The sequence below is a fragment of the Anomaloglossus baeobatrachus genome, chromosome 4, assembly GCF_048569485.1.
Source record: "Anomaloglossus baeobatrachus isolate aAnoBae1 chromosome 4, aAnoBae1.hap1, whole genome shotgun sequence".
Taxonomy (NCBI): domain Eukaryota; kingdom Metazoa; phylum Chordata; class Amphibia; order Anura; family Aromobatidae; genus Anomaloglossus; species Anomaloglossus baeobatrachus.
Genome location: NC_134356.1, coordinates 675,128,299 through 675,153,037, shown reverse-complemented (window position 1 = coordinate 675,153,037; position 24,739 = coordinate 675,128,299). Strand labels below are relative to the sequence as shown.

The 24,739-nt window shown below is 48.2% G+C and overlaps 1 protein-coding gene across 2 annotated transcripts in view; it reads left to right on the top strand.

The window, feature by feature from the left end:
• The window catches only part of LOC142302105 (transmembrane 4 L6 family member 5-like), a 29,310-nt gene that overhangs the window by 865 nt on the left and 3,706 nt on the right, over positions 1–24,739 (top strand). The window contains exons 2-4 of one of the 2 annotated variants that reach the window (XM_075343191.1): positions 2,134–2,199; positions 14,778–14,941; positions 15,392–15,590. In XM_075343191.1, the coding sequence (XP_075199306.1) occupies positions 2,134–2,199; positions 14,778–14,941; positions 15,392–15,587 (426 nt within the window). In that variant the 3' untranslated portion in view covers positions 15,588–15,590. Of the gene's footprint in view, positions 1–2,133; positions 2,200–14,777; positions 14,942–15,391; positions 15,596–24,739 lie in introns of both variants that reach the window. The other variant, XM_075343192.1, reaches the window with a different exon arrangement.

The window sequence follows — 24,739 nt, the reverse complement described above, 5'->3', positions numbered from 1 at the left end:
ATACGGTATTATTTGGGCACTATATGGCGGTATTATTTGAGTTCTATAAACACATTATTATTTGGATACGGTATTATTTGGGCACTATATGGAGGTATTATTTGAGTTATATATCACATTATTATTTTGGATACGGTATTATTTGGGCACTATATGGTAGTATTATTTGAGTTCTATATCACATTATTATTTGGATACGGTATTATTTAAGCACTACTATATAGGTTCAATACAAGTATTTTTTTGGATTCTGTATATTTTTTGGATATTATAGGGCTGTATTATGAGGGATCTATATGGCAATATGTTTCAGGTGATATATATAGAGTATGTTTTAAATGTTGTATAATATTTGGCTATTATATGGCAATATTATGTAGGTTCATTGGGAGAGTATTATTTGGATGCTGGTTATCTTATGGTGGTATTATGTGGGTTATTTCAGACAGTATTATTTGGGTACTCCATATCATTTAGGCACTATATGTCCGTATTATGTACATTCATTGAGTGTTGTTTAGATGCTGTTTATAGTATGGCGGTATTATGGAGGTTCATTAGGAGAATATTTTTGCATGCAGGAATACATGGATTCTTCATGAGAATGTTATTACAATCATTTGAGCATAATATAGTAGTATTATATTGCATTTTTAAGGGAGTATTACTTTGATGTTATACAGTATAGAATTTGCACACTGTATGGCAGTATTCTGTAGGCTCATGAAGAGTTATTTTGCTATTATTTGGGCAGTGTATGTCAGTATTATATGGGCTCTTTAACAGGACTTTATTTGGATGTTATGTTGTATATCATTGGGGCACAATATGGTAGTATTATATGGGATCTTTAAGGGAGTACTACTTTGATGTTATACAGTATAGGATTTGCATGAAAAGTTATTTGGGTGCCGACTATTGTATGGGCAGTATATGGCAGTATTAAATGGGCTCTTTAAAATAAATTTATTTGTATGTTATGCTGTATATTATTTGGGCACAATGGCAGTATTGTATTGGTTTTTTAAGTATTATTGGTATGCTGTATATCACTTGGGCAGAGTTTGGCAGTTTTATGCGGGCTCTTTAAAATAAATTTATTTGTATATTATGCTGTATATTATTTGCGCACAATGGCAGTATTGTATTGGTTTTTTAAGTATTATTGGTATGCTGTATATCACTTTAGCACAGTTTGGCAGTTTTATGTGGGCTCTTTAAGAGAATAATATTTCAATACTGAATATTATTTGGATCTGGTAAGGATATAGCGGTATTATGGGGACTTTAAACGCGTATTACATGGATGTCATATTGTATATCATTTGGACACTTTATGGAGTATTATGTGGCATCTTTATGGGAATATTATTTGGATGTTGCATATCATTTGGGCACTGTTATGTGTGCACAATTATTGTAGCACTATGTGGCAGTATTATGTTGTCTGACATTTGTCTTAAAACTATCAAGCAGGAAAGGTTATACTTTGCTTGTTACCAGGGTCCTACTTTTAATACAACTGTTTATGACCTTTCGACGAAAGATGGAAGGAAGGGTGCAAACTTAAAATAAAAATGTGTGTCTTTGGTGTAGTCTGTTCCCCATGCAAACAGAATAAAGGCTTCCCTAGCGAGCATAGGAAGGCTTCTTTACTGTAAGAGCAGAACAGCTGATGGTCGGGAGGCTCGGATCACTTCTACACCTTCACTGACCCCTAGATCTTTCCATATCACTTTCCATTCTGCACACTGTGTACATGTCTGTTATATCTTATGTTATCAGCCCCTCTCTATTATCAGTATTCTCTGTTATCAGCCATTATGAGGTGGACTGCACCCAACTACAGTGCATTTCAATACGATAATCAGGACGTTATCAGTGAATGTCACTAATGAGATTAACCCTGAGTATAAACATAGTTACCATGATTTCTGGGTATGTACAAGCCCCGGGACGGCACCGGCACACCCACGAATGGGCGAGGAGTACGTAATCCTGGCCCACTTCAGCCCATGTGTTATGGGAAATCCCGGACAGTTGGTAAACACCCATAAATGAGGAAGAATTGGACACTTGAGTCATATAAATCCACCGTACTCCGACCTCACTGACAATATTCTCTTCTCCTAGGTCATAATTTCTGCCATTTGCATCCAGTTCACTGGACGACGAGGGAAATGTAACAATCGATGTGGGGTAAGATCACGATGTTACCAAAGAACCAAAAACAACCCTAAAGGCCCCATTGTGGAATCTTAGCCAGTTTTTCCCAATGGTTGTTCGTTGGTTTAGTGACATTACCACTGTGGGCCATGATCGGACATTGTTGTAAGGTGACGCGTATGAATAAGTCTACAAATCAGGTTACGGAAACCCCAAGGAACATCAAGGAACCAGCCACGAAATCCTGAGATTCGGTGGAACTCGCTGATGTTGTCGCGGGCGGGAAGGATGCCGCCGCCGCTGCGCGCTCGCTAACGCTCGGGTCCGGCGCTGCTGCTGCTCGATGGCTCGAGCGGTGGGCCGGATCCGGGGACTCGAGCGGCGCTCCTCGCCCATGAGTGAAAAGGATGGTTGGTTTGGGGGATTTAGTCCGTGACGCCACCCACGGGTCGTGGTGAAGATGGGCACGACCGCTGCTGGTGACAGGGATCACGGGAGTGATGGTAGGGAGCAGCTGGGATGTTGTTTTCCCCCTCCGTGGGTAGCGGTCAGTGGTCCCGGGGCCCGGTGATGTGACGGGGAGGCAGGGTTGGTGAGGTGCAGGGTTGCAGGGACAGCGCGGCGCGGTGCCGGATGGCACGGGTGTACTCACTCAGTAAGAGATGCACAAAGTCCTCGGTAAACCAAACAGCCGGATGGACGGGTCCCGCAGCCGGCTGCAGTGTCTCTCTCCCCGGACAGGTGATGGCGGCTGTCTTTCCCTGCACCTTGATGTACTTGGTTGACTACTATGGATCCCCAACGGTAGTCCGCTTCCCGGTGTATGGATGCTGGAGGAGCCCGTTTACCCGCAGGCGCTGGCCCTTGGGTCTCTAGCCTTAGGCGGTAGCTGTATACCTTCACGGTGTGGGCGGTTGCCTTCTATCGGGTCTTTGGCTGTTAGGAAACCCCTGGGGTTCCGGTCACACTCGGATTTGACTATTGCCGGCATTGTCAGTGCCTGGGCCACAAACCCAGACACTCAAGTGCTTGCTCCTCTCACTTCAACCTCCTCCACTCTCTAACTTCTAACTGACAATTTTCCCGCCTCCAGGCCTGTGAACTCCTCGGTGGATGGGGCCAACCGCCTGGCTCCGCCCCACCTGGTGTGGACATCAGACCCTGGAGGGAGGCAACAAGGGTTTCTGTTTGGCTAATGTTACTGTCTAGTGGGGGTGTTTGTGTGTGAGTGTTACCTGTGACGACCTGGCTAGTCCAGGGCGCCACAATATCATCCAAGAAGTTGATTAATGTGAGGTTTGGTGGGTCCTTCAAAAGATCTCTGGTAATCCCAAGTGCTGACTAGCTTCACAGCCTTGTCACAACAAAGCCAATGAGGTCCATCAGAGGACCACTCCATTTGAAGCCGCTTGTGTGCCGCTGGGGGTTACTCACATCAATATAGATGAACACTGTAGTGTAAATGGTTAGAAATACTCCCTCGGAGGGACCCAATGTGCCTAAAAGTCATATCTTGGATTGGGGTGGTCTTCAAAGGCACTGAAGGATCGTGTTTTGGACCCGAGTACAAACATGAAATGAAGCCCCATCATAGGTTCAGCTGAGGACAAACCCATCAGATATTTTTGGGTTACGTTTTTTCCAGGTCTGATATAGTGACGTATTCTTAGGATAGGCCATTGGGGTACAACAGCTGATGGAGGAGGCCTCTAGGGCCAGGTACAGCACTATGCTTCTAGTATGGCAGGGCCTCGTATGGCAACTCAGAGAAGCTCAATCCACCAGCGAATGGGACTGAGCTGCAATTCCAGGTGCTGCCACTAGAGAGGCTGTGGAGCCGTAAAACAATGAGGAAGATGATGCTCTCTCAATAAGCCCATCAATTTGGTTGCCAAGGATGTGACCCCCTCATGTCCCCAGAGGGCCAAAAGGTCCTTTTGCCCTTGTAAAAAGACTACCAATATTAAAGACATGTGATAATTGGGGGCCCTGTTGGAGATTTTGCATTGGGGCCCACAAGCTTCAAGTTACCCATCTGTATATACCACTAGGGACCAGTGATGTAACTTGAAGCTCATGGGCCCCAATGTAAGATCTCCAACAAACCTCCCAATTATTAGGGTCTTTCATAGTACTGAGCACTGGTCTGCAGTATGGCTAGTGCCAGCATGTGCGAATAAGAAAACTAAATCCTATCCTCGCAGAGCCTAGTACCTTGATATAACAAAGTGTAGTGCCAGCCGGTATCCATATATGTCTCTCATAGACTTGTGCCAGCCGGTATCCATATATGTCTTTCATAGACTTGTGCCAGCTGGTATCCATATATGTCTCTCATAGACTTGTGCCAGCTGGTATCCATATATGTCTTTCATAGACTTGTGCCAGCCGGTATCCATATATGCTTCTCACAGACTTGTGCCAGTCGGTATCCATATATGCCTCTCATAGACTTGTGCCAGCCGGTATCCATATATGCTTCTCACAGACTTGTGCCAGCCGGTATCCATATATGCCTCTCATAGACTTGTGCCAGCCGATATTCATATATGCTTCTCACAGACTTCTGCCAGCCAGTATCCATATATCCCTCTCATAGACTTGTGCCAGTCGGTATCCATATATGCCTCTCATAGACTTGTGCCAGCCGGTATCCATATATGCTTCTCACAGACTTGTGCCAGCCAGTATCCATATATGCCTCTCATAGACTTGTGCCAGCCGGTATCCATATATGCTTCTCATAGACTTGTGCCAGCCGATATTCATATATGCTTCTCACAGACTTCTGCCAGCCAGTATCCATATATACCTCTCATAGACTTGTGCCAGCCGGTATCCATATATGTCTCTCATAGACTTGTGCCAGCTGGTATCCATATATGTCTTTCATAGACTTGTGCCATCTGGTATCCATATATGTCTCTCATAGACTTGTGCCAGCCAGTATCCATATATGTCTCTCATACACTTGTGCCAGCTAGTATCCATATATGCTTCTCACAGACTTGTGCCAGCCAGCATCCAGATATACTTCTCATAGACTTGTGCCAGCCAGTATCCATATATGTCTCTCATAGACTTGTGCCAGCTGGTATCCATATATGTCTCTCATAGACTTGTGCCAGCTAGTATCCATATATGTCTCTCATAGACTTGTGCCAGCCGGTATCCATATATGCTCTCATAGACTTGTGCCAGCCGGTATCCATATATGTCTCTCATAGACTTGTGCCAGCTGGTATCCATATATGTCTATCATAGACTTGTGCCAGCCAGTATCCATATATGTCTCTCATAGACTTGTGCCAGCCAGTATCCATATATGCTTCTCACAGACTTGTGCCAGCTGGTATCCATATATGTCTCTCATAGACTTGTGCCAGCTGGTATCCATATATGTCTCTGATAGACTTGTGCCAGCTGGTATCCATATATGTCTCTCATAGACTTGTGCCAGCTGGTATCCATATATGTCTCTCATAGACTTGTGCCAGCCAGTATCCATATATGCTTCTCACAGACTTGTGCCAGCTGGTATCTATATATGCTTCTCACAGACTTGTGCCAGCTGGTATCCATATATGTCTCTCATAGACTTGTGCCAGCCGGTATCCATATATGTCTCTCATAGACTTGTGCCAGCCAGTATCCATATATGTTTCTCATAGACTTGTGCCAGCTGGTATACATATATGCTTCTCACAGACTTGTGCCAGCTGGTATCCATATATGTCTCTCATAGACTTGTGCCAGCTGGTATCCATATATGTCTCTCATAGACTTGTGCCAGCTAGTATCCATATATGTCTCTCATAGACTTGTGCCAGTCAGTATCCATATATGCTTCTCACAGACTTGTGCCAGCTGGTATCCATATATGTCTCTCATAGACTTGTGCCAGCCGGTATCCATTTATGCTTCTCACAGACTTGTGCCAGCCGGTATCCATATATACCTCTCATAGACTTGTGCCAGCCAGTATCCATATATGCCTCTCATAGACTTGTGTCAGCCGGTATCCATAAATGCCTCTCATAGACTTGTCAGCCGGTTTACGTATATGTTTCTCATAGACTTGTGCAAGCCGGTATCCATATATGCCTCTCATAGACTTGTGCCAGTCGGTATCCATAAATGCCTCTCATAGACTTGTGTTAGCTAGTATCCATAAATGCCTCTCATAGACTTGTGTCAGCCAGTATCCATATATGTCTCTCGTAGACTTGTGTTAGCCGGTATCCATATATGTCTCTCATAGACTTGTGCCAGCTGGTATCCATATATGTCTCTCATAGACTTGTGCCAGCTGGTATCCATATATGTCTCTCATAGACTTGTGCCAGCCAGTATCCATATATGCTTCTCACAGACTTGTGCCAGCTGGTATCCATATATGTCTCTCATCGACTTGTGCCAGCTAGTATCCATATATGCTTCTCACAGACTTGTGCCAGCCGATATCCTTATATGCCTTCATAGACTTGTGTTATCCGGTATCCATATATGTCTCTCATAGACTTGTGCCAGCCAGTATCCATATATGCTTCTCACAGACTTGTGCCAGTCGATATCCATATATGCCTTCATAGACTTGTGTTAGCCGGTATCCATATATGCCTCTCATCTCTCATAGACTTGTGCCAGCCGGTATCCATATATGTCTCTCATAGACTTGTGTCAGCCGGTATCCATAAATGCCTCTCATAGACTTGTCAGCCTGTTTACATATATGTTTCTCATAGACTTGTGCAAGCCGGTATCCATATATTCCTCTCATAGACTTGTGCCAGTCGATATCCATAAATGCCTCTCATAGACTTGTGTCAGCTAGTATCCATATATGCTTCTCATAGACTTGTGCCAGCTGGTATCCATATATGTCTCTCATAGACTTGTGTCAGCCGGTATCCATATATGTCTCTCATAGACTTGTGCCAGCTGGTATCCATATATGTCTCTCATAGACTAGTGCAAGCCGGTATCCATATATACCTCTCACAGACTTGTGCCAGTCGGTATCCATATATGCCTCTCATAGACATGTGCCAGCCGGTATCCATATATTCCTCTCATAGACTTGTGCCAGTCGGTATCCATATATCCCTCTCATAGACTTGTGCCAGTCGGTATCCATATATGCCTCTCATAGACTTGTGTCAGTTGGTATCCATATATGCCTCTCATAGACTTGTGCCAGCCGGTATCCATATATGCCTCTCATAGACTTGTGCCAGTCAGTACCCATATATTACCCTCATAGACCAGTGCCATTCTGTAGAGTATATTCCCGTCATAGATTAGTGCCAATATATCTCTCATAGCCTGTACTTTTATATACACTAGTCCCCCTTTCATAAGCCCCACCTGATAGCCCCACACCAGGTTAGAGCCCACTGGTCTTGCAGTGCTTGCTGCTGTATGGGCACATAGAAAGCAGGGTGTAACTTCAGTCAGAAGGTGGACGGTGTACCGCCCCGCGCTCAGCTGCAGCCGAGCCGCTCAGATCTGGGCTCGTTGGTGGGTGGCTCGAGCTCCTCCGAACCCGGGGTCACTTCGCTCTGAAAGGGGATGCTGGCGCTTTTCGTTGGGGTTAGTTAGGTGTACGGCCGGAGCCGCGCTTGAGTTGGTGACGCCACCCACGGCGAAGGTAGACACCACCGCTGCAGTTACGGGGCACCCGGGGGAGATGTTATGCAGCAAGTTGTTAACCCCTCCGTGGGCAGGGATAGTGGCCCCGGGACCCGTTGGGGGTAGCTGGGCAGTGCAGGGTGGTGCGCGGCCGGATGGCACTGTTGTACTCACTGTTATTGACACACACAAGTCTCTGGTAAACCAAATTGATGGTGGTTGGTGCCCGCAGCCGGCTGCGTCTGGTCCCCCACCCGGTTCGGTGGTCTTGGCCTTTCTCCTGCACCGTGTAGTGTATTTGGGCTGCCTGCGCTTCAGCGACGGGAGTCCGCTCCCCGGCTGTGTGAATGTCGGGAGAGCCCTCTTGCCCGCAGACGCTGGCCCATGGGATCTCTTTGCCTGTGCGGTGGCTTTCTATCCCCATCGGTGGGCTGTTGTCTTCAGTCGGGACTTGGGTGGGAAAGGACTTATAGTCCAGACCGCAATCAGTTAATTAACTCAGTCCAGTGGATTCTGGACCTCGTTTCAGGGTCTGAGTACCCCCGCTCCGGTTTCCGAGTCGGTTCCCCGGGTCGGTACCGGCGGGCCACTACCCTGTCCCGGTCCACCACGGTTCCACCAAGCTGTCTTCCCGGCTCCTGCAGGCTAAGGCCACCGTTCACCTCCTAGCCAAAGGTGCCCGGGCTCCAACCCAGACACCTGTCAGACTACTGCAGATCTGCTACACAGGCCTGCTACCACTCTCCTTCACTCCTGTCACTGATCTGACTACAACTGAGCTGACTTAGTTTCCTGCCTCAGGCCCTCTGAACTCCTCGGTGGGCGTGGCCACCCCCTGGTGTGTTCATCCAGCCCTGAGGGAGGTGACTAGGGTTTTATGTGGTTGGCTGATGACACCTTTTTGGGGGACAGGTGTAGTGCGGGGGTCTATCTGTGACTACCTGGCAAGTCCAGGGCGTCACACTCCCCCTTGGTTAACTACAGACTGTCCGCGGGCTGTCCGACCACCACCGTTTATTTTTGTTGTAACTGCAAAAGATAAAAGAGAACATATGTACAATTATAATAACAGTATTTACAATCAAGTAGGTTTGTGTTTCTTCCCTTGCGGGAGGCATGTTACTTAACCATTGCAAACAAATAAAAGAAAACACTTTTATTAACCGGGAACGGGATGGGACCGGGTCCTTTCATTTGCCCACCCAAGCAAACCTAGCCCTGATGCTGCTTCTAAAAACAGGTCAGCACCCCTTTTCCCCAGTCCAGGAATCGGGTTCAGGTCCGGGTATTGCCCATACGGGCCGGGTAATAAGTTCCTTACCCGGCAGTCTCTCAGAGGCCCCATGTCCAGGGGACCCCTGGCCCGGAGGGTTGTCACTGGTTTGCATGGTGACTGGACCTCGGCCTCCTCTGCCGCAGGCCCTTCCTCCAGCCAGCCTCCCCGGGAACTGTAGGACCTGAAAGGGTGGTCCGGGATTATTTACAAGCCCAAAAGTTATTGGGTGGCTTGCAAGTTCTCAGCCTTGTTCATTTTTGTAAAACGGGGTATGTAACAGGGATCAAACAAAGTCCCAACGGGGACGGGCAGTATGGTAGCCGGGAACCGCTACCTCTTTAACACTCCTCTTCGTCCTCCGCAGGACTGTATGGCAGGGGAGGGGACTGAGTGTGCCTCTAGGCACTGCGGCTTACCCTCCTCCTGACATCGAGGGCAAACCATCCGCTCTCCCCGCAATGCCGGGTGTAGCTCACCAGCTATCCGGGCTCCAGATCCCGGTCGGGATTGCCAATGGGCAGGTGCGGGTAGACGTCCCTTCGGGACACAAAGATCTCCGCCTCCAGGCCCGGCTCGAAGATGAACCCCCATCCACACCGGGGTCAAACTGTCGGACCTGGCCTTCATACGTCGGGCCCCGTACCCAATAGGTGGCGTTGCGGAGATTGTCCTTCTCCTGGATCGTCCGGGCCAGCACCTCCGCCTTCTGCTTCTCCCGTGCCGCGATCTCCCGGCCCAGCTGGCGCTGCTGCCGCTCCCAATATGGAGCGTCTGCCTACTCCCTTTGCGCGGGGGTCGGGCCCAGCCGGAGCTCTTCCGTGCCGGCCACGACCGGCACCTTCGGTACTGGGGAACTCCGCTGTGACGTGGCCTGCTGTGCTGCCTTGCAGTGGCAACCCTGCGACGCCTCAGCCGAGGCCTGGTTTGTGGGAGCGGCCAGCTTTGCCCGCTGGACCTCCTTCCGGTCACCGGGTACTTACATCTTTGCTGGGAGGACTGCCGGGGCCTGGATTAGCTGGGGCTCGGCTGCTTCCGGGGACAACGGGCTCGCTCCAGGGCCAGACACCTGCCAGCGGTCAATCTTCCACGGAAGCGGGATGGGCGTTGATCAGGTGACTGGCCGTCCTCGGGCTGCTTCCACCGGCGGGTCCTCGCGGGTGGATTGGAGTTTATCAAAAATAGCGGTTACCGAGGCCCGGTCCGCGTCTGCCCAAGTCTCCACCTCCTGCTCGGCCGCGCCGGTCAGCTGCCCTAGCACTACCGCTGCACGCTGCTTGCCAGTCATGGCGTACAAATCGAGAATCGTGCATATCTTTTTCCGGAACACCTGCAAGGCGTCAGGCTTCCCATCGTACTGGGGTAGCCAGTCAGCACCGGGCACGTAGGGCAAGGAGATTGTCATTACCTGGTCGACCGTCGGAGCCGCGGCCTCCCCCTCTCCTGCGGCCGGAGCGAGCGCTGCCATGTTCCCATCGTCGGGCACACCTACGGGCGCCACCGCTCCAGCGGCCGGCGCCACTCCGCCGTTGGGGTTAGGCGCGAACATCTTCCCGCTTCTCCCCCTTGGTCTTTTCGCGGCACTCCCTTCTTTTGCTGATCAGCCTCGCTTTTCGACCTCTTGCTTTGCTGCACGGCCGCGTTCCCAGGGGGTGGGGCTTCAGTTTTTCGCGCCCTTTCTGCGGGGAAGAAGACTCTGGAGGGAATCTTCGCGCCAAAAGATGGCGGACTCTGAATATTTCGCAACGGATCACCGCTGACTTCACTTCAAGGCGCACTTCACTAGGTAAGTGAATAGGTAAGTATCCTGTTTGTGACGCCAGAAGAGTCGATTTGTACTGCCCGTCGCTCGGCTGCAGCCGAGCCGCTCGGATCCGGGCTCGTTTGTGGGTGGCTTGAGCGCCTCCGGACCCGGGGTCACTTCGCTCTGAAAGTGGATGCTGGCGCTTTTGGTGGGGGATAGGTAGGTGTACGGCCGAAGCCGCGCTTGAGTTCGTGACGCCACTCACGGGATGTGGTGAAGGTAGACACCACCGCTGCAGTTACGGGGCACCCGGGGGAGATGTTTATGCAACAAGTTGTTAACCCCTCCTTGGGCAGGGATGGTGGCCCCGGGACCCGTTGGGGATAGCTGGGCGGTGCAGGGCGGTGCGCGGCCCGATGGCACTATTGTACTCACTGTTATTGACACACACAAGTCTCTAAAGGTTATACCAAGTTGTCTATAGACAATTGTTAGCGCTTGACCCGAATAACCACTAAATCTGCAGCTAGGTTTTAGGCAAAATATCCCCTTTAATTTGCCTGGAATCAGAAATGAATTTTAAGTGGGATTTTTTACCATAAAAAATCCTCAACAAAACAGAGCTGATAAGTTTTTTTTGTTTATATTTTATATTTTATTGCTATCCTTGTTTTAGACACAGATTTATTCAACAATATTATTCACACAATACGACAGAAAAAACACAATATAAGAATACACCACATAGAAAAAAATAAAAATAAAAATAAAAGTAATTAATTAATAGTGCAGCAATCAAATACCAGAGGACTGGTTGCAATGCCCCGGCCGGTAGCAAAAAACAACTATTAAGTCTAGTATAATATATTAAATGGTGCTTCAAGGCATATGATGTTTATTGCCCATTGAATCTATCACTGCAACACGATTTTTCAGATACCTGGAGAGGTTTTTTTCCCAAATCCATAAGCAAAAAAGTTTGTGATAGGGGCTTAGAATATAAGCAGCAATTTCAGCGTTCCAAGTGCCTTTAAATGAATTTGAAAATACTGCACTCCAGGATTATAGCGATAATGAGGTAGAGCCCCAGCTCATCAAAGTGTTCCAATAGGAGTTGACCTGCAGTCAAGTTCAGGCATCAAACTTCCATATAGTGGGTAACTGCACGATACTTTCTCCTCCTGGAGATATAAAGTCGTTTCCGTGCAGGGGTCTCCTTATTTGCGCTCCTAACCAAGCGGAGCAGAGCCAACAAAGCACTATTTCGTGCTGGTTCTCAGGGCGGTAGTTGAAACAAACACGCAGCTTCTCCTGCTCCTTCAGTGACAGTGTCGCGGTCGGAGGAGGGGACGCTGCGCTCACCCACTGCTCGGGTCCGGCTGCTGCTGCTGCTCGGTGGTGGCTCGAGCGGTGGGCTGGATCCCGGGGACTCGAGCGGCGTTCCTCGCCCGTGAGTGAAAGGGGGTGGTTTGGGTTTAGGGATATTGTCCGTGACGCCACCCACGGTTGTGGTGAGGTTGTGACACCACCGCTGCTCTGGACGGGGATCCCGGGAGCGGTGACAGGGAGCAGCTTGGATGTTGTTTTCTCCCCTCCGTGGGTAGGGGGGGTTGGTTGTCCCGGGGCCCGGTGAGGGGTATGGATGTAGGGCAGGCGGGCTACGGGGCCTGGTGAGGTGCAGGGTCGCGGGGGCAGCGCTGTGCCGCACGGCACGGTGGTACTCACTCAGCCAATGAAGAATGCAATGTCTCCGGTAAAACAAACGGCTGGATGGACAAGTCCCACAGACGGCTGCGGTGTTCCTCCTCCCGGCAGGTTGATGGTGACTGCCTTTCCCTGCACCTGTGTAGTGTGTACGGTTCCAATGGGTTCCCACCGGTAACCCGCTCCCCAGCTTGAATGGGTGCTGAAGGAGCCCCTTTTGCCCGCAGGCTCTGGCCCTGGGAACTGTAGCCTTGGCGGTGACTGTGTCTCCCTTTACGGTTTGAGCTGTTGCCTTCAATCGGGTCTTGGCTGCTGGGAAACCCCGGAGGTTCCCTTCGCTAACGGATTTGACAATTTCAGCGGAGACTCCTAGCCTTGTCGGGGTCCGTAAGCCCTGTCGGATGGTGCTGGCTTCTCTTTGTTCACCGGTCCGGTACCGCCGGGCCACCGCCCGTCCACGGTCCTTACGGCTCACTCCAATCGGCCTCTCCTGCAGACGGTCACCACCGTCTGCCAACCTTGCTGTACCGTCCGGGCCACACACCCGGACGCCGTCAGTCTGCTCCTTTACCACTTCACTTCCCTAACTGAACTGAACTCTTTTCCCACCTCCAGGACTGTGAACTCCTCGGTGGGCGGGACCAACTGCCTGGCCCACCCCCTGGTGTGGACATCAGCCCCTGGAGGAAGGCAACAAGGATTTTGTGTTTGGCTTCGGTGTGCCTAACTGGGGTGTGGAGTGTGTTGGTGTAGTACCTGTGACGTCCTGGCTTATCCAGGGCACCACAACAGCCCGGGCATTCGCCACATGCAAGGCTAGATAATTTCACAAGGGGGGAGAGGCTACTAGGTTACACTTCACCTCACAAGATGAGCTGAGCAATAGTCCAGATCCGACGCGCGTTTCGGGGGCGTTACCGGTCCCCTTCCTCAAGGATCTAACTAAATTGATGGTGGTCGGTGCCCACAGCCAGCTGCATCTGGTCCCCCACCCGGTTTGGTGGTCTTGGCCTTTCTCCTGCACCGTGTTGTGTATTTGGGCTGCCTGCGCTTCAGCGACGGGAGTCCACTCCCGGCTTTGTGGATGTCGGGAGAGCCCTCTTGCCCGCAGACGCTAACCCGTGGGATCTCTCTGCCTGTGCGGTGGCTTTTCTTCCCCCTCGGTGGGCTGTTGTCTTCTGTCGGGACTTGGGTGGGAAAGGACCTATAGTCCAGACCGTAATCAGTTAATTAACTCAGTCCAGTGGATTCTGGACCTCGTTTCAGGGTCTGAGTACCCCCCTGTGTGCTCCGGTTTCCGAGTCGGTTCCCCGGGTCGGTACCGGCGGGCCACTACCCTGTCCCGGTCCACCACAGTTCCACTGAGCCGTCTTTCCGGCTCCTGCAGGCTAAGGCCACCATTCGCCTCCTAGCCAAAGGTGCCCGGGCTCCAACCCCGGCAACCTGTCAGACTGCTGCAGACCTGCTACACAGGCCTGCTTCCACTCTCCTTCACTCATCTGACTACAACCGAACTGACTTAGTTTTCTGCCTAAGACCCTCTGAACTCCTCGGTGGGTGTGGTCAACCGCCTGGCTCCGCCCCCTGGTGTGTTCATCCAGCACTGAGGGAGGTGACTAGGGTTTTATGTGGTTGGCTGATGACACCTTTTTGGGGGACAGGTGTAGTGCGGGGGTCTATCTGTGACTCCCTGGCTAGTCCAGGGCGTCACAGACAGCATCACCCGATCAGTGCCAGCCCTCCTCAACACAATTAAATCCAGCCTGTAAGTGGCCATAATTAATTAATTTCCCTGGTATAAACGTCGATGTTCTCCTGAATCTGGTGATGTTTTTCATTCATTCCTGCCCTTTCCGTTCCTGAGATATGGCCTCCTCTCCCTTTGATTGAATCTAGTCTTTTTAGTCAACTGGGCAGGGACCTCGAGAAGACACCCATAGAGAAGAACTGGAGACCACACCCACTTGGTAAACAAGACCAGCTCTATATACAGGAAAGAGGAGGCCACATCTCAGGAATGGAGAGGAGCAGGAAAAAAAGGAAAACATTGTCAGAATCAGGAGAAGAGCGGCATTTATACCAGGTAAAAATATCACATAGGCATGGTAAATGGCATGTCTTCTTTAAGCAAGTCTGGCTGTTGATGTCCAAGGCCTTCTACAGGCTGCCAAAAACTGCCAAGGTATACGCTGTTACCCCCTGTTTATATTACACCTATGAATATGAATGGGGCCCATTGACTCTGTCCTCTTTCGATAGATGCTGGTCTCCATCATCTTGGCGGCGGTTGCTGTTTGTGGATCTCTCTATGGCTTTGTCACCTCGTTGCTGGGTCTCATCCATGGTCCTCAATGCTATTACAAGTTCATCAGCGGAGACCAGCAATGGACGTCCCCCTTCAAACTAGACAGGGAATTTATAGAGTAAGTGTCTAATGGTGAAAAAAATAACTCATTTTTCCAAAATGTCCTCTAAAATCAATTAATTACTATTACTAACACACTTTAGCCCTCGCATATCAATAATGTCTAATAGTAAAGTTTCCTTTGTTTCCCATAGCAACCAATGAGAACTCAGCTTTCATTTCTAATATATCTCTGGTAAAATGAAAGCTACTCTCTAATTGGTTGCTCTGCTAAAACGGAAGCTGCTCTGTGATTAGTTGCTCTGGTAAAACGAAAGCTGCTCTCTGATTGGTTGCTCTGGTAAAACGAAAGCTTGTCTCTGATTGATTGCTTTGGTAAAAAAAAAAAAAAAAGCTTCTTTCTCATTGGTTGCTCTGGTAAAATGAAAGCTGCTCATTGATTGGTTGCCATGGGCTATAAATATTTTCTTTTGCTCACTTTTCATAAATCTCTGTTGTCTCCTCGCAGCCTAGACACCAGCTACCTCTTCCACCGAGAGTCCTGGTCCCGATGCACATTACCGGTCGGTGTGGTTGAGTTCAACGTCATCTTCTTCTCCACCATCATGGTGGCTAGTGCCATTCAAGTTGTCCTGTGTGCCATTCAGATGATTAACGGCTTATTCGGCGTCCTCTGCGGGACCTGCCAACGGAGACTATACTAGAAGGTGAGGCAAGTAGATTAATTTATACTTTATGTTAGTTTACCGCCCGCGCTCGGCTGCAACCGAGCCGCTCGGATCTGGGCTCGTTGGTGGGTGGCTCGAGCGCATCCAGACCCGGGGTCACTTTGCTCTGAAAGGGGATGCTGGCGCTTTTGGTGGGGGGTTAGGTAGGCGCATGGCCGGAGCCGCGCTTGAGTTCGTGACGCCACCCACGGGATGTGGTGAAGGTGTAGACACCACTGCTGCAGTTACGGGGCACCCGGTTGGAGATGGTAGTGCAGCAAGATGTTAACCCCTTCGTGGGCAGGGATGGTGGCCCCGGGGCCCGTTGGGGGTAGCTGGGCGGTGCATGGCGGTGCGCGGCCGGGTGGCACTGTTGTACTCACTGTTATTAACACACACAAGTCTCTGGTAAACCAAGTTGATGGTGGTCGGTGCCCGCAGCTGGCTGCGTCTGGTCCCCCACCCGGTTCGGTGGTCTTGGCCTTTCTCCTGCACTGTGCTGTGTATTTGGGCTGCCTGCGCTTCAGCGACGGGAGTCCACTCCCCGGCTTTGTGGATGTGGGGAGAGCCCTTTTGCCCGCAGACGCTGGCCCGTGGGATCTCTCTGCCTGTGCGGTGGCTTTTTATCTCCCTCGGTGGGCTGTTGTCTTCAGTCGGGACTTGGCTGGGAAAGGACCTATAGTCCAGACCGCAATCAGTTAATTAACTCAGTCAAGTGGATTCTGGACCTTGTTTCAGGGTCTGAGTACCCCCCTGTGTGCTCCGGTTTCCGAGTCGGTTCCCCGGATCGGTACCGGCGGGCCACTATCCTGTCCCGGTCCACCACAGTTCCACCAAGCCGTCTTCCCGGCTCCTGCAGGCTAAGGCCACTGTTCACCTCCTAACCAAAGGTGCCCGGGCTCCAACCCCGGTGCCTGTCAGACTCCTTCACTCCACTCAACAAAACTGACTTTTCTTGACTCCTCTATTTCCTGCCTCAGGCCCGCTGAACTCCTCGGTGGGCATGGCCAACCGCCTGGCTCCGCCCCCTGGTGTGTTCACCAAGTTCTGAGGGAGGTGACTAGGTTTTAATGATTGGCTGATGACACCTTTTTGGGGGACAGGTGTTGTGCGGGGGTCTATCTGTGACTACATGGCTAGTCCAGGGCGTCACATTAGTAGTGAATTAAGGTTAATAATATCTGCATTGTTTTTAATCAAAATATCAGTAATTTGGGTAAAATGTTATAAAATTTGCCATTTTCATTTTCACAAGCTGTAATGAGAGAGGATACACCGAAAAATGTATTAAGCATATTCTACTGAAAGCGAGAAAAACCCATTTGTGGATAGAAACTACTGTTTGCGCATACATTACTGAACGGAAGGAGGGCTGTTTGACTTTTGGAGCTCAATTTTGGCTGCAATTGATCCAGGACACTATGATGCATTTGCAAAGCCCCGAAAGTGGCAAATCAACTCACACCCCCAACAAGGGACGGCATTTTGATATCTATGCCCCTCAAGGAATTTATTTTGGGGTGTAGTGACCTTTTCTGGATCTATAGGTGCTTCTCAAAAGATTATGTGGCGCCCTGGACTAGCCAGGTCGTCACAGGTACTGCAACAACACACTCCACACCCCGAGATAGGCACATCAGCCAGACACCAAATCCTTGTTGCCTCCCTCCAGGGGCTGATGTCCACACCAGGGGGGGTGGAGCCAGGCGGTTGGCCCCACCCACCGAGGAGTTCACAGTCCTGGAGGCGGGAAATGAAGGGAGAGCAGTTAGGGAGGTGAAGGAGTAAGGCATGAAGTAGTAGTAGAGGAGCAAACTGACTGTGTCCGGGTACGTGGCCCGGGCACCAAGAGAAAGGTTGGCAGACGGTGGTGGCCGTCTGCAGGAGAGGCAGATCGACGCGGAACCGTAGGACTGGGGACGGACGGTGGCCCGCCGGTACCGAACCGGGGAGCAAAGAAAACCCAGCACAAACCGGCAGGGCCTGCGGACCCCGACCAGGCTTGGAGTCGCCGTTAAACAGGTCAAATCCGTTAGTGACCAGAACCCCAGGGGTTTCCTAACAGCCAAAACCCGACTGAAGGCAACCGTCCAAACAGCAACAGGGAAATACAGCTACCGCCACAGCTAGAATTCCCAGGGCCAGAAACTGCGGGCAAAAGGGCTCCTCTGGCATATATCCACGCTGGGGAGCGGGTTACCGGTGGGAAGCCATCGGGACCGAAGTTACACAAAAGGTGCAGGGAAAGGCAGCCACCACCAACCGTCCGGGAGAAACCACAGCAGCCGGCTGCGGGACCCGTCCATCCAGCCGTTTGTTTTACCGGAGACTTTGCATCTGTTCTTGGCTGAGTGAGTACCACCGTGCCATCCGGCACCACGCTGCCCCCGCGACCCTGCACCTCACCAACCGTACCTCCCCGTCACACCTTACCGGGCCCCGGGACAACCAACCCCTACCCACGGAGGGGGAAACAACATCCCAGCTGCTCCCTGCCATCGCTCCCGGGATCCCTGTCACCAGCAGCGGTGGTGCCCCAACTTTACCACAAACCGTGGGTGGCGTCACGGACCAAATCCCCAAACCAAATCACCCCTTTCACTCACGGGCGAGGAGCGCCGCTCGAGTTCCCGGGTCCGGCCCACCGCTAGAGCCACCGAGCAGCAGCAGCAGCAGCGCCGGACCCAAGCGCCAGCGAGAGCGCAGCAGCGACGGCTCCCTCCCCGCCCGCGACAAATATAACATCCAATATATAAAGCTATGTACAGTCATATGAAAAAGTTTGAGCACCCCTATTAACGTTAACCTTTTTCTTTTATAACAATTTGGGTTTTTGCAACAGCTATTTCAGTTTCATATATCTAATAACTGATGGACTGAGTAATATTTCTGGATTGAAATAAGGTTTATTGTACTAACAGAAAATGTGCAATCCGCATTTAAACAAAATTTGACCGGTGCAAAAGTATGGGCACCCTTATCAATTTCTTGATTTGAACACTCCTAACTACTTTTTACTGACTTACTGAAGCACTAAATTGGTTTTGTAACCTCATTGAGCTTTGAACTTCATAGGCAGGTGTATCCAATCATGAGAAAAGGTATTTAAGGTGGCCACTTGCAAGTTGTTCTCCTATTTGAATCTCCTATGAAGAGTGGCCTCATGGGCCCCTCAAAACAACTCTCAAATGATCTGAAAACAAAGATTATTCAACATAGTTGTTCAGGGGAAAATACAAAAAGTTGTCTCAGAGATTTAAACTGTCAGTTTCCACTGTGAGGAACATAGTAAGGAAATGGAAGAACACAGGTACAGTTCTTGTTAAGCCCAGAAGTGGCAGGCCAAGCAAAATATCAGAAAGGCAGAGAAGAAGAATGGCGAGAACAGTCAAGGACAATCCACAGACCACCTCCAAAGACCTGCAGCATCATCTTGCTGCAGATGGTGTCAATGTGCATCGGTCAACAATGCAGCGCACGTTGTACAAGGAGAAGCTGTATGGGAGAGTGATGCGAAAGAAGCCGTTTCTGCAAGCACGCCACAAACAGAGTCGCCTGAGGTATGCAAAAGCACATTTGGACAAGCCAGTTACATTTTGGAAGAAGGTCCTGTGGACTGATGAAACAAAGATTGAGTTGTTTGGTCATACAAAAAGGCGTTATGCATGGAGGCAAAAAAACACGGCATTCCAAGAAAAGCACTTGCTACCCACAGTAACATTTGGTGGAGGTTCCATCATGCTTTGGGGCTGTGTGGCCAATGCCGGCACCGGGAATCTTGTTAAAGTTGAAGGTCGCATGGATTCAACTCAGTATCAGCAGATTCTTGACAATAATGTGCAAGAATCAGTGACGAAGTTGAAGTTACGCAGGGGATGGATATTTCAGCAAGACAATGATCCAAAACACCACTCCAAATCTACTCAGGCATTCATGCAGAGGAACAATTACAATGTTCTGGAATGGCCATCCCAGTCCCCAGACCTGAATATCATTGAAAATCTGTGGGATGATGTGAAGCGGCTGTCCATGCTCGGCGACTATCAAACCTAACTGAACTGGAATTGTTTTGTAAACAGAAATGGTCAAATATACCTTCATCCAGGATCCAGGAACTCATTAAAAGCTACAGGAAGCGACTACAGGCTGTGATTTTTGAAAAAGGAGGATCTACAAAATATTAATATCACTTTTATGTTGAGGTGCCCATACTTTTGCACCGGTCAAATTTTGATTAAATGCGGATTGCACATTTTCTGTTAGTACAATAAACCTCATTTCAATCCAGAAATATTACTCAGTCCATCAGTTATTAGATATATGAAACTGAAATAGCAAAAACCCAAATTGTTATAAAGAAAAAAGGTTAACATTAATAGGGGTGCCCAAACTTTTTCATATGACTGTATATATGAGTGTATGTGGAGCTGGGAACGTATTTGTTATTATAGACTCCAATTATGGGCAGAGAAAGAGACACACAGAGAGACCCACACCCAGAAAGAGACACACAGGCACACAAAGACACACACACACACACAGAGAAATAGACACACAGACACATAAAGAGAAGCACACCCAGAAAGTGAGACACACAAAGAAAGAGACCCACACACAGAAAGAGACCCACACACATAAAGAGATACACAGACACATAAAGAGACACACACACACAGAAAGAGAGACACACACAGAAAGAGACACACACAGAAAGAGACACACACAGAAAGAGACACACACAGACATATAAAGAGACACACAGACATATATAATGAGACACACACACATGTATAATGAGACACATACTCACAACTCTGCATCTATTTTGCTACAGTTCATGAATAGGAGCTTCTTAGTATAAAACAGCTTATGTGTCTGTTAATATGATTTCGGTGGAGAGACGGATAGAGAGAGACAGACAGAGAGAGACTGGGAGAGACAGACAGAGAAACAGACAGACAGATCGAGATAGAGACGGACAGAATGAGAGACAGAGAGAAAGACAGAGAGACACACAGAGAGGCAGAGAGAGAGACTGAGAGAGACAGACAGAGAGACAGACAGAGACAGAATGAGAAACAGAAAGACAGACAGAATGAGAGACAGACAGAGAGAGACAGAGAGAGGCAGACAGAGAGAGACAGAGAGAAAAAACCAAGGAGAAAAATTGTATGAAAAATACCCTGAATATAAATAAATAAATTGCAAGTGCTTAATAACAGGGTACTTAGTGTATACATTTTTGCAAAAAGGTAAAAAGCTGTCTCACCTCGTCACGGTGTTTCTCCTTGGTTTTTTCTAGTCTTAAGGCTGCAATTCACATGCTTAATGTTGCATGTTTACTGAACATTGTTTCAGCTCAGGTTTTTGTGTTTTTTGTATGTTTTCTTGCTTGGTTGCAAGTTGGGGGTGCAGCCCTCCTAGTACTGAGACTGAACAGCTGATTGCGTCTCACTTTGCTGTGTATTTTATCTGGGACACAGCTAACCACTTGCCACCATCCATATTGGAGTTCTGACATGACACAAGTCAGGTATTGATAATGTTTTTAACTTCAGTAGGTTAGGGACTGTCTCAGATGGGTACACCGTGACGAGGTGAGACAGCTTTTTACCTTTTTGCAAAAATGTATACACTAAGTACCCTGTTATTAAGCACTTGCAATTTATTTATTTATATTCAGGGTATTTTTCATACAATTTTTCTCCTTGGTTTTTTCTAGTCTTAAGGCTGCAATTCACATGCTTAATGTTGCATGTTTACTGAACATTGTTTCAGCTCAGGTTTTTGTGTTTTTAGAGCGACAGAGAGAGACTGAGAAAGGCAGAGAGACAGACAGAGGGACAGACAGAACGAGAGACAGACAGAACAAGAGACAGACAGAGAGAGACAGACAGGGGCAGACAGAGACAAACAGAGAGAGACAGAGACAGACAGAGAGAGAAACAGAGAGACAGACAGAGACAGAGAGAGGCACAGAGAGAGGCACAGAGAGAGACAGACAGAGAGACAAAGAAAGAGAGTGGGAGAGCGACAGACATAGAGAGAGACAGAGAGATGGATAGACAGACAGAGAGAAAGATAGAGAGAGACAAAGAAGCACAGCTAGAGATAGATGGCTAAACAGACAAACAGACATAGAGATAGAGAGACAGAGAAAGAGAGAGACAAACAGAGAGAGACAGAGAAAGAGACAGAGAGATAGAGAGAGACAAGCAGAGAGAGACAGAGAAAGAGAGAGAGATAGAGAGATAGAGAGACATTTAGTTACTATCCCAGGCAATGGGTGCTACAGCTAGTTGTGATATAAAAATGAAAAATTAAAATATTGCCATGAAAAATGCAGATGCCATGTCATATATGCAGAGGCTTGGAGGTATCAAAACAGCATACAACCCCACACAAATCACCCCATTTGGACACTACACTCCTCATGAAATCCATCTAGGGGTGTACTGACCTTTTTGGACCTTTTTATGTTTCACAAGCGTTTATAACATTGGGACGCGAAAATGAAAACTTAAGTTTTCTCTACAAAAATATTGTTTTAGACCCCAAATTTTTACTTTTTACAAGGGTAACAGGAGAAAATGGACCCCACAATTTGTTAAACAATGTCTCCTGAGTACAAGGATACCCCACCGCACCAGGGCAATGGGATGAGCCAAGATGAAGTGCCAAGATTGGCGCATTTAATGGATGCATCCATTCTGTGGCAGCTGTGGCCTGCTACTTTTAGGCTGGGAGAGCCAAATAAACATGGCCCTTCCCACGCTGAGAATATCAGACCCCAGCTGTCTGCTTCACCTTGGCTTGTGGTCCAATTTGGGGGGGGACCCCATTTTATTTTTGTTTAATTATTTATTTTTTGGATAAATACATGGCTAAACACCCTTTAGTGCCACTAAAGGGTGCAAGTGTATAATATGTAGGGGAGTGGGACATTATATATGTGTTTGACATCTATCTATCCATCCATCCATTCATCCTAGCTTTTTAGGTTATGTACCTATGATCAGGGTTTGCAGCGTTTTGGACACTTTTTGGATTTTTAGAAATCTCCTGCCCACTTTTTCCCATAGCATAAACTGACATCCAGCGTGGCTTCCCGAGCTGCCGGATGTCAATTTATGCTGTGTAGACGAGAATGTTCTCTGTGGGGAGAATAGAGCTAAAATCTGCAGTGGACCGAACCTTGACCTTGGGCACGGGCCACTGCGTTCTCCTCTAGACAAAACTCGCATTTCTGCAGGAGAGCTGACAACTTTCCTCCGCAGGAGGCCTGACAACTTTTAGGCTATGTGGGCACATATAACAACCAAATCCCAGTACAAAGTAGATGTGAAAATCAGATCCTCAGAATAGAACTACAACTACGGTCTGTGTTAAAGCACCACAGAAATGAGGTCAAACACCAAAATAAAATCAATTTAATTTTTATTGATAGGAAAATTCTATATTTAAAAGAAAATTAAGAATATAGACACGGAATATATACATCAAACACGCCTCGTTGATGAAGCCACCTCGAAACGCGCGTCAGGCGTAGGGGAACCAGTGCCCTAGGGACTGTTGCGTTATAGCCTCATATTTACCAGGTAATGATACCACTATGGTTTAATTACTCCCATATATGTTGAATTTATGGTTATGTTAAGCTGATTTGTACAGCTGACATGTGTGCCTAGCAGGCACAGGGGATCCGCGATCCACCTGTGCTTGTTAACCCCTTAGATCGCGCTGTCACATTTTAATAGCCACGGCTGTGAACGCACAGCTCCCCGCTGCCATCGGAGGCCCCGTGACAGCATCACGGGCAACCGATCAATGCCATGGTAGCAACGAGATCATGTGATGACTACTATCATTACTATGACGAGCAGATCCGCGATGTGCTTGTTCCTGTTAACCCCTTTAATGGTGCTGTCAAAATGTGACAGTGCCATTATAATCGTGGTCGTGGTTAAAGTTTACGCACCAGAAGTCACGTTACATGATCACGTGGATACGATGGTTGTCATGGTAGCGCAGGGTCATGTGATGACTCCTGTAGCTCACATGACTCACTTCCTGTTTCAGTCGGCCGAGACCTGTGTGAGACAGGAGATGAGCATATCTGTTGTTCACAGCTGTGTAGCCGTAATCAGCAGATATGGAAGAGTGATCAGACTGCTGATCCTTATAGTCCCCTAGGGGGGACTAGTTAAATAATAAAAAAAAGTAAAAAAAAAGTTTTGAAAAATTAAAAAACCCCCTAAAAGTTCAAAACACCCCTATTTCACCACACTTAAAATTTAAGAGTTAAAAAAATACACATATTTGGTATCGCCGCGTTCAGAAATGCCCGATCTATCAAACTATAAAATCAGTTAATCTGATCAGTAAACGGCATAGAGGCAAAAAAATTCCAAACGCCAAAATTACGGTTTTTGTTATCGGCAAATTTTGCACAATATGCAATAACAGGCGATCAAAACGTAGCATCTGCACAAAAATGATATCATTAAAACGTCAGCCCGAGATACAAATAATAAGCAATTACTGAGCCCCAGATCCCAAAAAATGAGAACGCTATGGGTGGCGGAAAATGGCGCAAAATGTGCACCACTTTTTTTGGACAAAAATGAGATTTTTTTTTAACCCCTTTGATAAAAGTAATCCTATACAAGTTTGGTGTCTATGAACTCACACCAACCTCAGGCATCACACTGACGCATCTGTTTAACCATATAGTTAACACAGTGAATACAATATCTCAAAAACAATTGTGCAATCGCATTTTTTGCAATTTTTCTGCACTTGGAATTGTTTTGCCATTTTCAAGTACACTATATGGTAAAAGTAATAGTTTAATTTAAAAGTACAATTCGTTCCCAAAAAAACAAGCCTTCATATGGCTATATTGATGGAAAAATAAAAAAAAGTTATGGCTCTCGGAAGAAGAATGGCAAAAAAACCAGAAATCGCAAAATCGGCTGGTCGTGAAAGGGTTAAACCTGGGGTATATTCTGGCCTGGAGTATAATCTGGCCTAGACCACTTTAACCTAGGGGTATATTCTGGCCTGGTGGAGTATAATCGGGCTGAGGCCATTTTAACCTTGGGGTATATTCTGATCTGTAGGAGTATAATCTGGCCTAGGCCACTTTA